At 35.5% G+C, this 14,666-nt stretch overlaps 1 protein-coding gene across 9 annotated transcripts in view; it reads right to left on the bottom strand.

The window, feature by feature from the left end:
• Positions 1 to 14,666, bottom strand: part of FAM169A (family with sequence similarity 169 member A) — a 99,613-nt gene that overhangs the window by 49,224 nt on the left and 35,723 nt on the right. For 7 of the 9 annotated variants that reach the window (XM_060635535.3, XM_060635534.3, XM_060635540.3 and 4 more), the window contains 4 exons: positions 8,681 to 8,815; positions 7,290 to 7,389; positions 7,057 to 7,142; positions 4,791 to 4,962 (listed from right to left, as the gene is read on the bottom strand). In XM_060635535.3, coding sequence (XP_060491518.3) covers positions 4,791 to 4,962; positions 7,057 to 7,142; positions 7,290 to 7,389; positions 8,681 to 8,812 — 490 coding nt within the window. In that variant the 5' untranslated portion in view covers positions 8,813 to 8,815. Of the gene's footprint in view, positions 1 to 4,790; positions 4,963 to 5,557; positions 7,011 to 7,056; positions 7,143 to 7,289; positions 7,390 to 8,680; positions 8,816 to 13,870; positions 13,889 to 14,666 lie in introns of those variants that run through there. The other 2 variants (XM_060635541.3, XM_060635543.3) reach the window with 2 other exon arrangements.

The following is a 14,666-nucleotide window of genomic DNA, read 5'->3' as shown; positions in this document are numbered from 1 at the left end:
AAAGCTGACTAGATGTTCTGTGTGCACAGTGGTGACGGCTGACAATGAGCTTCACAGAAGGATGATCTGACTGGGACCTTTCCAAGACGAACCACTTACATTGGTATTTGTAAAATTTTTTTTTTCTCGGGGCACCTGGGTGGCTCAGTAGGTTAAGCATCTGACTTCAGCTCAGGTCATGATCTCCTAGTTCGTGGGTTTGAGTCCTGCATCAGGTTCTGTGCTGACAGCTCAGAACCTGAAGCCTGCTTCAGCTTGTGTGTCTCCCTCTCTCTCTGACCCTTCCCTGCTCACACTCTCATTCTCTCTCTCTAAAACCAACACTAACATTTTTTAAAAAAAGAAAACAAACAATTTTTTTCTCTTGGCCACTTCAAATTCCTCAAACATTTTTGCTCATGTTGTAACCTTAAAAACTTTTTGAAATACCACGTATTCACATCTCTTGGTAACATCTAAAATTTTCTTAAGTTTCTATAATTTCAAGGATAGAATTTCTATCATATTACCAATATCAACTTCTAAGAAACTATTATAAAAGTTTTAAACTTACAAAATCTTGCAAAAATACAGAGTCCAATATACCCTTCATCCAGCTTCCCCTAATGCTAACTTCTTACAGTATCAAAGTACTATTATCAAAACCAAGAGATGAATATTGATAAAATAATATTAACTAGAACCTTATTCAAATTTCACCACTTTTTCCACTACTGCCTCTTTTCTGTTTCCAAATCCAATCTAGGATTCCATACTGGATTTCGTTTAATATGTCTTTAGTTCTCATCTTTGATAATTCCTCCACCTTTGTCTTTCATGATCTTGACACTTCTAGAGATTACTGATCAGTTAGTTTGTAGAATAACCTTCAATTTGGCTTTGCAAATGTCTTCTCATTATAAAATTAAGGTTATGTGTTTTGGGCAAAAATACCAAAAATCATGTTATGCCCTTCTCAGTACATCAGAGATCAGGAGTCCATGATATTGACAGGTGTTACTCCTGGTGATATTAACCATGATTTATTAGTTAACAGAGTGTCTGCCATGATTCTCTATGTAAATGTACTATTTTTTCCCTTTACAATTAATAATATTAAAGATAAACAAAAATTATATCACTTTAATAAATCTAACGGACCCTAGAAACTATTATCAATTTGATAACCGTTATCATCCCCTTAACTGTTCCTTTACTATTGAACTAACCATTCCTTAACACTCAAAAATGTTATGATGTTCCTTTTTCTCCTTGAATTTCTATTTCTCTTATATGTATTCTACAGAATGTTATCATCATGTAATGTACTTTTATTCTTGGATTATATACTTGATTATTCAACTGTTTTTCAGTGCAAAAACATACCTGTACACAAATATAGATTTTTAAAATTTCTTGTGACCATACAGTTCTAATTATGAAACCAAAATAAATTTTGGGTTATTATCATCATTAATAATAGTACACAATGGATCAAAACATAAATGTATTCTACAAATGGAAAATTACTTATTAGGTGAAAAATAAAATTTTACTCAAAATGTATCTTGAATGAAATAGATGTATCTCACTTTTTTTTTTTTTTTTGGTTTATAAGTCCATTAATGAATATTACTTACTACCAGAATGAGACAAGGTTCAGCACTAATCCTATTCCTTTTTTAATAGATAAAAATACTCAATAACTATAGAAGGGACCAGAAAATCTTTTGTTATAATGATGTTATTAAATTCTGTCAATTCCCTTTGAGTTATGTTCCAGATTTCACACAAGCTACTGTAAAAACCTACTTTTAATAATGACATCTCCATAACCCCAAAACCATACAAACTCTAAGTCTCCCACAGTGATCTCTGTACTTGAGACAAAAAAAAAAATTATACAGTTTCTTAAATTTCATTACACTGTAATAGGATTTGACTTCATAAACAGTCAAATCCTATTATATATATAAAACCTTTTATATACACATATAAATATATATATAAGCATATATAAATATATATCCTTATAAATATATATATAAATCATTATATATATATAAATATATATGTGAATCCTTTTTATATATAAATATATATGTAAATCCTTTTATATATAAATATATATGTAAATCCTTATATATATAAATACATGTAAATCCTTATATATATAAATATATATGTAAATCCTTTTAAATGTATATATATATATATACTTTTATATATATATATAAATATATATATAAATCCTTTTATATATCAAAACTAATTTTACATCCCAACAAATATCCCAATATACCAATATGCTATTTAACTTAAAAATCATAAAGAGTAATATCATAAGGCTTTCATTCAATACATATTTGTTTAATAAAGATTTTATCTTTTTGTTACTGGGAGTTTTTTTCCTGATACATAGATTATGAATACTTCTATCAGAAAGTGTTTTAGTGGGAATGCAAGCTGGTGCAGCCACTCTGGAAAACAGTATGCAGGTTCCTTAAAACACTAAAAATAGAACTATCCTACGACCCAGCAATTGCACTACTAGGCATTTGTCCAAGGGCTACAGGTGTGCTATTTCAAAGGGACACATGCACCCCCATGTTTATAGCAGCACTATCAACAATAGCCAAAGTATGTAAGGATCCCAAATGTCCAACGATGGATGAATGGGTAAAGAAGATGTGGTATATATATACAACAGACTATTACTCGGCAATCAAAACAAATGAAATCTTGTCATTTGCAACTACGTGGATGGAACTGGAGGGTATTATGCTAAGTGAAATTAGTCAGAGAAAGACAAAAATCATATGACTTCACTCATATGAGGACTTTAAGAGACAAAACAGATGAACATAAGGGAAGGGAAGCAAAAATAATATAAAAACAGGAGGGGGACAAAACAGAAGAGACTCATAAATATGGAGAACTGAGGGTTACTGGAGGGGTTGTGGGAGGGGGGATGGGCTAAATGGGTAAGGGGCATTGAGGAAGATACTCCTGAAATCATTGCTTCACTATATACTAACTAATCTGGATGTAAACTTTAAAAAATAAAAAATAAAGTTAAATTACAAAAAAAATAAATAAATAATAAGAAAATTAAAAAATAAAATAGAAAGTGCTTTAGTATTTGTTTTGAGCAATTTTTCCAAAATATTTTACACTTGGGTTTCCTTTAAAAAAAAAATAATAGTTTCAGATTGAATTAAATGATTATTAATTCAAAGTCTGGTATAAGCACACCTAATTGCATTGTTATCTGGTGGATGAGAGCCAAAACTTAAAAGTGGGAAAGAACTAAAATAAATAGTAAGGAGGTAATGCAATTAGTAGAAAATTGCGGAAGGTGCTAAAAGTGGTAGACAAGCAGCACTTGAAAACTCCAGGATATAATATTTAGTTAACTACCAGAACAAGCAAAACTAGAGGCCAGGTCACCGAGGAGAGAAGGAGCCCAAATGAGCATGAAAAAGGAAGAGAAGCACGCTGCTGGAATCAGGTACTGATCAGAAACACTCAAAGAGCAATGTTATGCCCTTTAACTGTGTGCCTTTCATCTAAAGCAAAGCTCCAAATAAATAAGTATAAACTAATATGTGCTCCAAATGTCTATGAGCTAGTTCCAAACTTGATCAGACCAAAAAAAAAAAAAAAAAAGCTAAATCTGGAAGGTGTGAAATGTAAAAAAGACCAAAAATTAATCTGAGTGTTCTCTACGAAAGGTCTTCCGGTCAAGGTACAGAGCAGGCCGACTTTGCTATGTGGTGGGTATATATGTATACACAGATCAAGCAAGTTAGAGCTTTGTGGCTTCAGTACCTCCAGGGAACTGAAACAGCAGGAAAATAGGTAAAGCAAAATGAAGTGGCACCCATCTTTTAGGAATAGGGTATAGCTAAGTCTTAGGATCAAAAATCCAAACTTCAGGGGTGTCTCGGGGGCTCAGTCTTGATTAAGTGTCCAACTCTCAATTTCGGCTCAGGTGATGATCTTGCAGTTTGTGAGTTCGGGCCCCACACTGGGCTCCAAAATGACAGTGCAGAGCCTATTTCGGTTCTCTCTCTCTCTGCCCCTCCCCTGCTTGTGCACTCGAGTGCTCTCTCTCTCTCAAAATAAATAAACTTTTAAAAAAATCCAAACTTCGGAAGATTAACAATTTCAAAGTTGTCTAAATTCTCGAAATAAATTGTTTTTCATGGTAATTAGCAAAGCTGCCTTTAATAAATCAGGCTTAATCACTTGTGTGAGGCAGACAGAGGCCATGCATTTGGTCCACAGGTAGAGAGTAGTTTTAAAAGGAGCCTGTAATGGTGACAGCAGCAGGAATCAAACAACCACTTTAAATTAAGGGAAGGATGATAGGTAGTAAGGAAGGCACTTGTGATGAGCACTGGGTGTTGTATAAGTGAGGAATCACTGAACTCTGCTCCTGAAACCAATATTGCACTGTGTGTTAACTAACTAAAATTTAAAGGGGGGGGGGGGGGGGAGAGGGAGAGAGAGAAGGGCATGGTAAGAAGTCAAGACAGCCAAATCAGAGGCTCAAAGTACACCTCTCTTTACACATATGTGTACAAATCTTACCCTCTGTCAAATGTTTATTTTTGTTTTTTTTTCAAAAGACTTTCCTAACAATCCTCTTTTACATAGAAAGGTAGAATCAAAGTACTCCTAAGAAATACTAAGTAAAATCACGTCAATTTAAACTCTACAGAGTAATTTAAAAGGATACAGATACAGTTGGGGTCTAAAAAGGAAGCTTCCATAATATGTAGTTTAAATAACTTTTAAAGACTTACCTGTAGGCTTAACTGAATAAAACCCAACGGCCTCTCCTTTCTTCCACAGAATCTTAGCGTAATCAGTACTGCTATGGCACAGGAATGGTATCTCATTTCTCTCCATTTCCTGTTTTCTATAAATAATTCGATTCAGAACATACAGTACCACTCTCTCCCCAAGAGTTCTCACCTGGAAAGAGAGTCAGACACAGGCACAACAGTTATGATATGCATTCAGAGATGCTATCCACCTTGCTCCCTGCTTCCACACCTCATACTGGCATGCACAAAGCACTTTAAATACACTAATAATGATTTCTTAAACTTATCATCACAGTAAAAGTGATGAGTAACCACTCATGCCAACAACAATCCATTTCTATAGACACATAGGCATGGAAATAGTGCCTCTCAGCAAAATTCTAAAACAGGAAAAACTAATTTCCAATGTACCAATGATCTAGCCATCTCTTCCTTAGCGCTCAAGTGTTTTGTTTCTGCTACCAGCTGCCTAGACCCAGGCTACCTCTACTGCTTCAGTTCTTTTCACCCCATTCCAGTCTCAATATTAAATAAAAAAGAAAAAAGAAAAAAAAAAGAAAAAAAGAAAGCTTCCTGTTATCCTCTAGATCTTTAAGAACCATTACCTTACTTGATGAGGAAATCCATAATTATGTTCCTAGGAAAGGAATCTCTCTCATTTTTTCCAGGTAAAATGTTCATTTAACAGTCATGTCTATAGTTAGACAACTATAAGAAACACCCACCTCACCCCACATACATACCCACAGACCCTTCTGCCAGATCAGATGAGTGATGACAGTGGTACCAGGCAAGTCTGATAAAAAACAAACTTGGGGCAGTCACAGAACAGAAACAGAGCCTCACTTCCTACATGCAGGGTTACATGGTCACAGGGACCACTCACCAACTTTCTGACATCAAACAATGGGGTTTTCCTCCCACAGACATCTTTCACTACTAAAAACAAGAGTACTTACTACCCATAAGGTATTTCTCCTCAAGCCTCCTTGAAGAAAAACAAGAGTGCCTTATAATTAGGTGAGTGGAGAAAAAAAGCATTAACCCATATACCAACACTCCTCTCAAAACTAAACAAAAACCCTTAACTATACTACACACTAGGAGATGTCAGATACCAAACAACACATGAAATGACAAAGCTCACTTGCTTTCCAGGCAACCCATTCCTTCCTTGAACAGCTCTGACCAGTATATAATTCTTCTTTATACTGAGTTGACTACAGCCAAAGACTGTACTTTGATACTCTGGAGCCATACAGTCTAAAAATAATTGAAGAGAGCCATGACATTCCCCTAAATTCCTACCACAGGAACATAGGAACGAATGAAAGAAAGGACTGATCTAATGCAATTTTGGGTACTTTTGCCATTCCAGTTCTCACTCATGAAATGCTCCAGATCCTTATCATCTCTCTTCCCATTGGGGCTTGAAGATACTACAGACAAAAACACTGAAGATAACTGCTAAAACAATGGGGCTTTGCTATATAAACTTCAGTTCTTGTATTAGCTTTTTTGTTTACCTTCATTTTACTTCTAATTAACTAAAGCCCCCAATCGTTTTCATATGCGCTGTTTTAGCTTATTCTTCACGATGTACATGTGCAGTTATTTTTTTGAACCTATGGGTAACTACTTTTCATCACGTTAGATCCTCTTTGTTTCTTAATTCTGCCTTTCACAGCCTGGTTCTCCCATTCAGCACTGAGGCATGCAGAATTCAGGTCATCTATGTCTTCCTCGAAGGAAATGAGAAGATGGTGACGAGGACAGAAAAAAAGGGACAAAGCCTGGAAGTATGCTAGTGAGGATCTCCCTTCTATTCCACTGTGTAGAGCACTTGAATAGACCACCTGAAATGGGCCTGATAGGCAAGGTTCCTGGTCAGTCTCTCCTAGAGACAGAGAACCTAAGCAAACACACGGAGGGAACTAGGTTTTTCTCTACCCTATACGGAAATCAGAAGCTGAAGCCAATACAGGTAACTACCATTCAAGTAACCCATAGAGACTCACTCTTCATCACTTAATTCTCAGATACATTCAGAGCCACATAAAACTGAGGAAGCCCAATCAGAGTACCAGCTTCATCAAAACAATGAAACTTTAATCATCTAATACAACCTGGTCATACTAAAATGGAGAAGTGCTCAATAACTTTAAGAACTATCAATGTTTAATGGGAAACAAACTGTGAAATGGCCTCATAAGAAACACTTTTAAATACAGGATCTTGTTACCTGCTTAAGCCCTTCTCTAGAAGGGACAGATGTTTTCACAATATCATCAATAGCCCACCACTGATCAGCAAGGTAAAGTGCCACAGCTAAAAATAGAATAAATGATTATTAACATTTAAGTCTTATAGCATACAATATTACTATTTGATAAGGTTTATATAGATAAATATATCTACACTTTATAATACAATGTGCCCCATTTATTAAGCAAAAAAAAAAAAAAAAAAAAGTACCTGTGAGTGAGTCCTCAGGTGCAAAGAGAGCAAGAATTTTCTCAGTCTGATCTCCACCATAAAGAGGTACAAAGCCTACATTGGACAGGCTAATAGGAATCTGAAATGACAAGTGAGTAAAGATTAGTGAAAAGTCTATTAAGAAAATATAGGACGGGGGCGCCTGGGTGGCGCAGTCGGTTAAGCGTCCGACTTCAGCCAGGTCACGATCTCGCGGTCCGTGAGTTCGAGCCCCGCGTCAGGCTCTGGGTTGATGGCTCGGAGCCTGGAGCCTGTTTCCGATTCTGTGTCTCCCTCTCTCTCTGCCCCTCCCCCGTTCATGCTCTGTCTCTCTCTGTCCCAAAAATTAAAAAAAAAAAAAAAAAAAAAAAAAAAATAAGAAAATATAGGACAAAAACAACATGCTTCTACCAAAATATTAAACTTTTCCTACATTAATGCTAATTATGTAATTTCATAGAAGGTATTTCTCGTGTCAAAAAATTGTATCAGACTTCCCTTTTGCAAGAATTTTATTATCTTCGGGGACAAAAAACTGAAGTTTATTTCAATAAATATTATTATTGTACTCTAGCCACAAATACAAATAAAAACAAAGGCATGATATGGTACATATAAACTCATTAAAAAAGACACTAGTTTATTATCTGTTACACAATTTCACGGGAAAAAAACTCCATTTTATAGCAAAAGACAACAGACAGGTAAATCGGTTTTTCCAGTGAGATACATGAAACTCTAAGGTTTGCCTACCTTCATTAATCTGACCATAATTCCCCACTTACAGATGATACTACAATTCAGATAATTATAAAATACCGGTGCTTTACAAGAAGAGACTTTAAAGAATCCCTTAAACATCACTTACTAGAAGAAAACTACAAGGCCTATAAAGGTTAGAGAATTTGCCTACCATCTAGTTCACAGGGAAATTCTAACAATTCCAAGTCTAATTATCTTTCTTTCACAATATATCATGCTTACTAATTAGAAAGCTTGATTCTAGTACTTCAGGAAAAGGAAGATCTGTGGTACAAAAATGTGCAATTTAGTGTTCTGATTTTTCTTTCTTAAAAACCTTCTAAAATCACAAATTCTCAATCTAAATTTAGTCAGCTCAAATCCCGTAACCAGTCTCAGCAAACTGTTACACAACTTACATATAATTTTAAAGGCATAATATAAATATTAAGCAATAACCTGTAGAGTGTGTTTTTTTAAAACTTGATCATACTGCTATACCAACAAATCAATATTTATTCACTTTACTGAATAGTCTTTTGATAAAAATTTCAAAAGTGAGTAGTTAACATTTTAAAAAGTAAGCAGATACGATTTCACATATAAACTCAACTGAAAAGACTGATTACAATCACCTTAGCACACCTTACCGTGATATTGAGAAGAGAAAAACGTTCAGGGTTTTCAGGGTCGCCACACCTTAGATCTGACATGTAATCTTCAGCAGAATTTTCCAATTCTTCATGACTGCAAGTATCCAGCATATCCACAGGGAATGCCATCCTCTTCACCAAACAACATGGAACAAATGTTTCAGAATATGAAATGTTACCTTTCTTTACTCATAGAAAAAAAAAATTTTATTGTAACACCACACTTCAAGGAAACTTCATTTTCACTATGCCAAGACAGACAACAATTTGAGCCCACTGATTGAAAATGTTTATCAAACAATAAAACTTTTAAACGTTCATTTGTAGTAAAGCAAGCAATGAAATATAAATTAATCAGGGCACCTGGGTGGCTCAGTCGGTTGAGCGTCTGACTTAGGCTCAGGTCATGAACTTGCGGTTCACGAGTTCAAGCCCCATGTCTGGCTCTGTGCTGACAGCTCAGAGCCTGGAGCCTGTTTCAGATTCTGTGTCTCCCTCTCTCCCTGCCCCACCCCCACTCACACTCTGTCCCTCAAAAATAAATAAACATTAAAAAAAATTTAATATGGGGCGCCTGGGTGGCTCAGTCAGTTGAGCATCCGACTTCGGCTCAGGTCATGATCTCGCAGTCTGTGAGTTCGAGCCCGCATCAGGCTCTGTGCTGACAGCTCAGAGCCTGGAGCCTACTTTGGTTTCCGTGTCTCCCTCTCTCTCTCTCTGCCCCTTCCCCATTCATGTTGTCTCTCTCTCTCTGTCAAAAATAAAGAGTAAAAAATTTTTTTTAATTTAATACAAATAGAAATTAATGAATAATTCCTTAAAATGATAAAAATATATTTATACACGCATAGGATATACATATTTACATATAAATACACACGCATATATCATCCTATACCTGCCAACATTTAAGCCACTGTAAAAGGACAAACACATAGGAACTTTTGGGAATAACAAAACTGTTCTACAAGTGGATTATAGTAATGGTACAACCCTACAAATTTATTTTAAAAATCACTGAATTGTACAGTTGCAATAGGTAAACGTTACAGCATGTAAATTACATCTCTCATATATATAGATATTAAAAAAAAAAAAAAAAAACAACACCTTAGTGGGGAAACACTAAAGCCAAGAAAAATAAGGACACTACTACTATATAAAATTATATAGGTATCTGTCAATGCAATTAGATGAGAGAAAGCAATTAAGGCATAACAATTTGGGATAGGTGTGAGGGTTGCAGCAGAAGACTATCTCCAGCTCAATTTGCAAATAATTTATTTAATTGAAAAATCCCAAAGAATTAATGGAAAAATTATTCCAAATAATACGAAATTATAGTCAAATAGCAAGATATAAAATTAAACATATAAATCAAGCCTTCATATTTACAATAACCACTGGTAAAAAAAATAATAATAATGAATGGAAAAAAATGAGTAAAAATAGAAAATAAGATCCCATTTAAACACCAAAAATTAAAACAGGCTTAAATTTAACAATAAACAATAGGAAACCTAGTTAAGTCTAAAACATTACTATAAGAAACAAAGTGAACAAACAGGAAACACAAACCATATTCTTAGAAAGGATGCTTCACCACCAAAAAGGTATTAGTCCTCCCTAAGATAATCTATTAATTTAATGGAATCCTAATGAAAATACCTTCAGGGTTTTATTGTTTCCTGAGGGAAAACAAATTATAAAGTTAATTAGAAGGAATAAATAAGCAAGAGTAGCTAGAAAAATCCTGAAAAGGCAGAGCAATGATTGGAGAAAAGTATGAACCCTGTCAGATACTAAAACACATAATTATCAACAATAACCAAACTATGGAGAGAGCCCAAATGTCCACTGACTGATAAAGAAGATGTGGGGTGGGTGGGCAGGTGGCACGCCCGCATAGAATGGCATATTACTCAGCCATCAAAAAGAATGAAATCTTGCCATTTGCAATGACATAGATGGAGCTAGAACATATTATGTCAACCAAAATCAGACAGAGAAAGACAAACACCATATGATTTCACTCCTACATGGAATTTAAGCAACAAAACAGATGAACATATGGGAAGGGAGTAAAAAAAAAAAAAAAAAAAGGAAACAAACCACAAGAGATTCTTTAACAATAGAGAACAAACTGAAGGTGGATGGAGGGAGGTGGGTGGGAGATGGACTAGATGGATAATGGGTACGAAGGAGGGCACTTGTGATGAGCAGTAGGTGTTGTGTGTAAGTGAGGAACCACTGAATTCTACTCCTGAAACCGATATTGCACTGTATGTTAACTAACCAAAATTTAAATACAAATTTAAAAAAACAAAAAAGTTATCATAAAACTTTTTAGGGGCACCTGGCTGGCTCAGTCAGTAGAGCACACAACTCTTGATCTTGAAGTTGTAAGTTCAAGCCCCACACTGAGCAGAGTCTACTTCTAAAAACTAAAATAAAATAAATAACAAAAAGGGGTGTCACCTAGCTGGCGCAGTAGATAGAGCCTGTGACTCTTGATCTCAAGGTTGTAAGTTTGAGGTCCAACTTGGCTGTAGAGATTACTTAAAAATAAAATCTAGGGGCAACTGGGGGGCTCAGTCAATTAGGCATCTTTTTTTTAACGTTTATGTATTTGGGGGGTGGTGCAGAGAGAGGGACAGAAGATCCAAAGTGGGCTCTGCACTCACAGCAGAGAGCCTGACATAGGGCTCGAATTCACAAACCATGAATTCATGACCTGAGCTGAAGTCGGATGCTTAACTGAGCAACTCAAGTGCCCCAGCCATCTGACTCTTGATTTCGGCACAGGTAAAGATCAGGCCTGCTTAGGATTCTCTATCTCCTTCTCTGACTCTCCCCTGCTCATGCTCTGTTTCTCTTTCTCTCACAATAAGTAACCAAACATGAAAAAAATAAAATCTAAAAAAAAAACAACAGAAAAAAAGCACCGTACTATCAAAACATTAAACAATGTGATGACAAGCATATGAATAGACAAATCAATGTAATAAGATATGGAAATATATCCTAATACCTATGGAAACTGAGTATATGATTAAGGGGAGCTATTTCAATCAGAAGGGGGCAAAGTTTTTAATAAGGTAGTATTATTTCATTGGTCTTAGAGTACGTTTAAAACAGACAATTTTGCCCATCTTAGAACTTCTTATATCTGAAATCATACAGCAGGCTCTTTGTTGCATTAACTCTCTTCACTCAACATTACTTCTGTATGAAACATCAATATTGTTGGTTAGACCAGTTAATTTGTCCCTTTTATTACTATGTAGTGTTCCATCATACCAAATACAGTTTGTTTACCTATTCTACTACTGATGGACAGTTGAGCTCCTATGAATATTTGGGTATGATTATTTTGGTAGGGATACATGCACTCATTAGTGTTAGGTCTGTATACCTACAGTGACCAATCTTACTAAAATTAAGATGAGCAGACATATGCATTCTCACATGATATGACAAGAACACTGGACCCAAATCTAACCAAGCCATTAGACAAGCATGAAATGAAACCATAAGTATGCAGCCATCCATATTTAGAACTCAGCTTCTTTAACAGAGAATGGAGTTTAAAAAAAAAAGAGTGGAAATTGATGTAAATTAAAAGAAATTTAAGAGCAGCACCTGGGTGGCTCACTTGGTTAAGTGTCCGACTCTTGATTTGGGCTCAGGTCATGATCTGCCCCTCATCAGGCGCCACAATGAGCGTGGAGCCTGCTTAAGTTTCTCTCTCTCCCTTTCCCTCTGCCTTTTTCCCCCACTCATAAAAAAAATAAATACAACTCCATTATAAATAAATAAATAAATAAATAAATAAGAGAGAGAGAGAGAGAGAGAGAGAGATAAATGAAATAAAAAGAAAACTTAAGAGACCTGTCAGATGCATTGTGGAGAGGATGCTTATTTGTGTACTCTTTAAAATCTCCATGATAAAAAGTTAAATAAAAACAATCTACGTCAAATACTGAGCTACCAGTTCTTCTGTTTTTATTTTTTTTTTAATGTTTTCCTTTTTGAGAGAAAGACAGAGTGTAAGTGGGGAGGATCAGAGAGTGAGGGAGACACAGAACCTGTAACAGGTTCCAGGCTCTGAGCTATCAGCACAGAGCCTGACGCAGGGCTCGAAGCCCCGAGTGGTGAAGTCAATGCTTAACTGACTGAGCCACCCAGGCACCCCTGGAGCTACCAGTTTTTAAAGGAAGTATAAAGTTAGTACAGATAATTTTGTTTTAAAATTTTCCTATTTTATATTTACCCAAAATAAAAACTGAAGAGCAGAACTGCTCTATTTGTCAATAAATTCTTCAGTTTTGATAAAGGAAAATTTAAAAGGGGAAAGGCAGAAGAAAATCAACTGAGAAAATAGAAGTTACTTTTCCCTGAAGTGACCTTCAGATACGTTTTATCACAACAAAAATATTAGTAACCAAGAACTGAATATCTAATGGAAATATGAGATAAACACATGAAAGACAGGACACATACAGTAACAATTATATACAATTAAATATATTTTTCTGAAGTTTGAAGATATGAGGATAATGAGAACTTACTTTTTTTTTTTACCATAATCTGAAATCTTGATCCTAAGAACTTTAAAACTTGGTGCACATATGACTGGGAACCTAATTTTATTCAAATAATTTATTATTTTATTCAAATAATGCTGTATATTTATATATTTAATCAAACTGATTTTTAAAATCAAAACCTAGAAATAGAACACACCAATTCAGCCCATCTGTCAGTAAATGTAAAAGTCTAAATAAAGGGAGAAAGCAAGATACATTTGTCAAACTATTGACGAAAGCAATGCCACAAGATTTCCAGCCAATTTATAAAAAGGAAAAATAAACCTAAAGATTTTAAGAGAGCCCAACCAGGAGCCTATATATAACTAAGATGGTGGAGTCTGAAAAGGATCATAAAATAAAACAGCAATACTTAAGCAAGCTTATTTGTTAGTTTGAGACTATCTTTTTATCTCTGTCAAAGTCAGTATGTAAAAACAAACTAAGGAAATACATCATTACATTCTATAGTCCGATCTAACTATTCTAATGAAGATTAAAATTTTAGGTCAAGCTAAAAACACAAAACAAATGGTCAATAGTAGATGAAAGACACATAATTAGGACACTAGTTAAGAGAATGTATAACTGTTTTTACTTGTAGACAAGATTCCAGCTTTATATCCATGTAAAGCATTAAGAGATTTTTGTTTAAGTTTATTTATTTATTTTTGAGAGAGAGAGAGCGAGGGAGAGAGAAAGAGAGAGAGAGCGAGCGAGCAGGGCAGGGGCAGAGAGAAAGAGGGGCAGAAGATCCGAAGGTGGCTCCGAACCTACAGCAGAGCCCAAAGTGGGGCTCAAACTCACAAACTGTGAGATCATGACCTGAGCTGAAGGCAGACACTTAGCCAACTGAACTACCAGGCACCCTAAGAGACCTTTAATGGTCCATACCACTGAGTAGACAATGCTCAAGAAAGATTACTATTATACCATTTCCCTTAAACCAAAAGACTCTGTTGAAAATTAGCTACCAGAACAAGCTATGTATGAATGAAACACATTTAAAAATTTCATTTGCTGGGGGCACCTGGCTGGCTCAGTAGGTGGAGCCTGTGACTCTGGATCTCAGGGTTTTGAGTTTGAGCCCCTTATTGGGTGTAGGGGTTACTTAAAAATAAAATCTTAAAAAAAAAATTTTTTTTAAGAATAAAAATAAAAATTTAACTTGCTAACAGTAATTAGAATCTGAAGAATCAAACAGGGGCATCTGGGTGGCTCAGGTGATTGAGCATCCAACTGTGGCTCAGGTCATGATCTCATGACTCGTGGGTTTAAGCCCCACATCGGGCTCACTGCTGACAGCTCGGAGCCTGGAGCCTGCTTCGGATTCTGTGTCTCCCTCTCTCTCTGGCCCTCCCCTGCACACGCTCTGTCTCTATCTCTGTCTCTCT

The sequence above is a fragment of the Panthera onca genome, chromosome A1 (assembly GCF_046562875.1).
Source record: "Panthera onca isolate mPanOnc1 chromosome A1, mPanOnc1 haplotype 2, whole genome shotgun sequence".
NCBI lineage: Eukaryota > Metazoa > Chordata > Mammalia > Carnivora > Felidae > Panthera > Panthera onca.
Note: the sequence above shows the minus strand (reverse complement) of the source record. Positions and strands in the feature narration are given on the sequence as shown.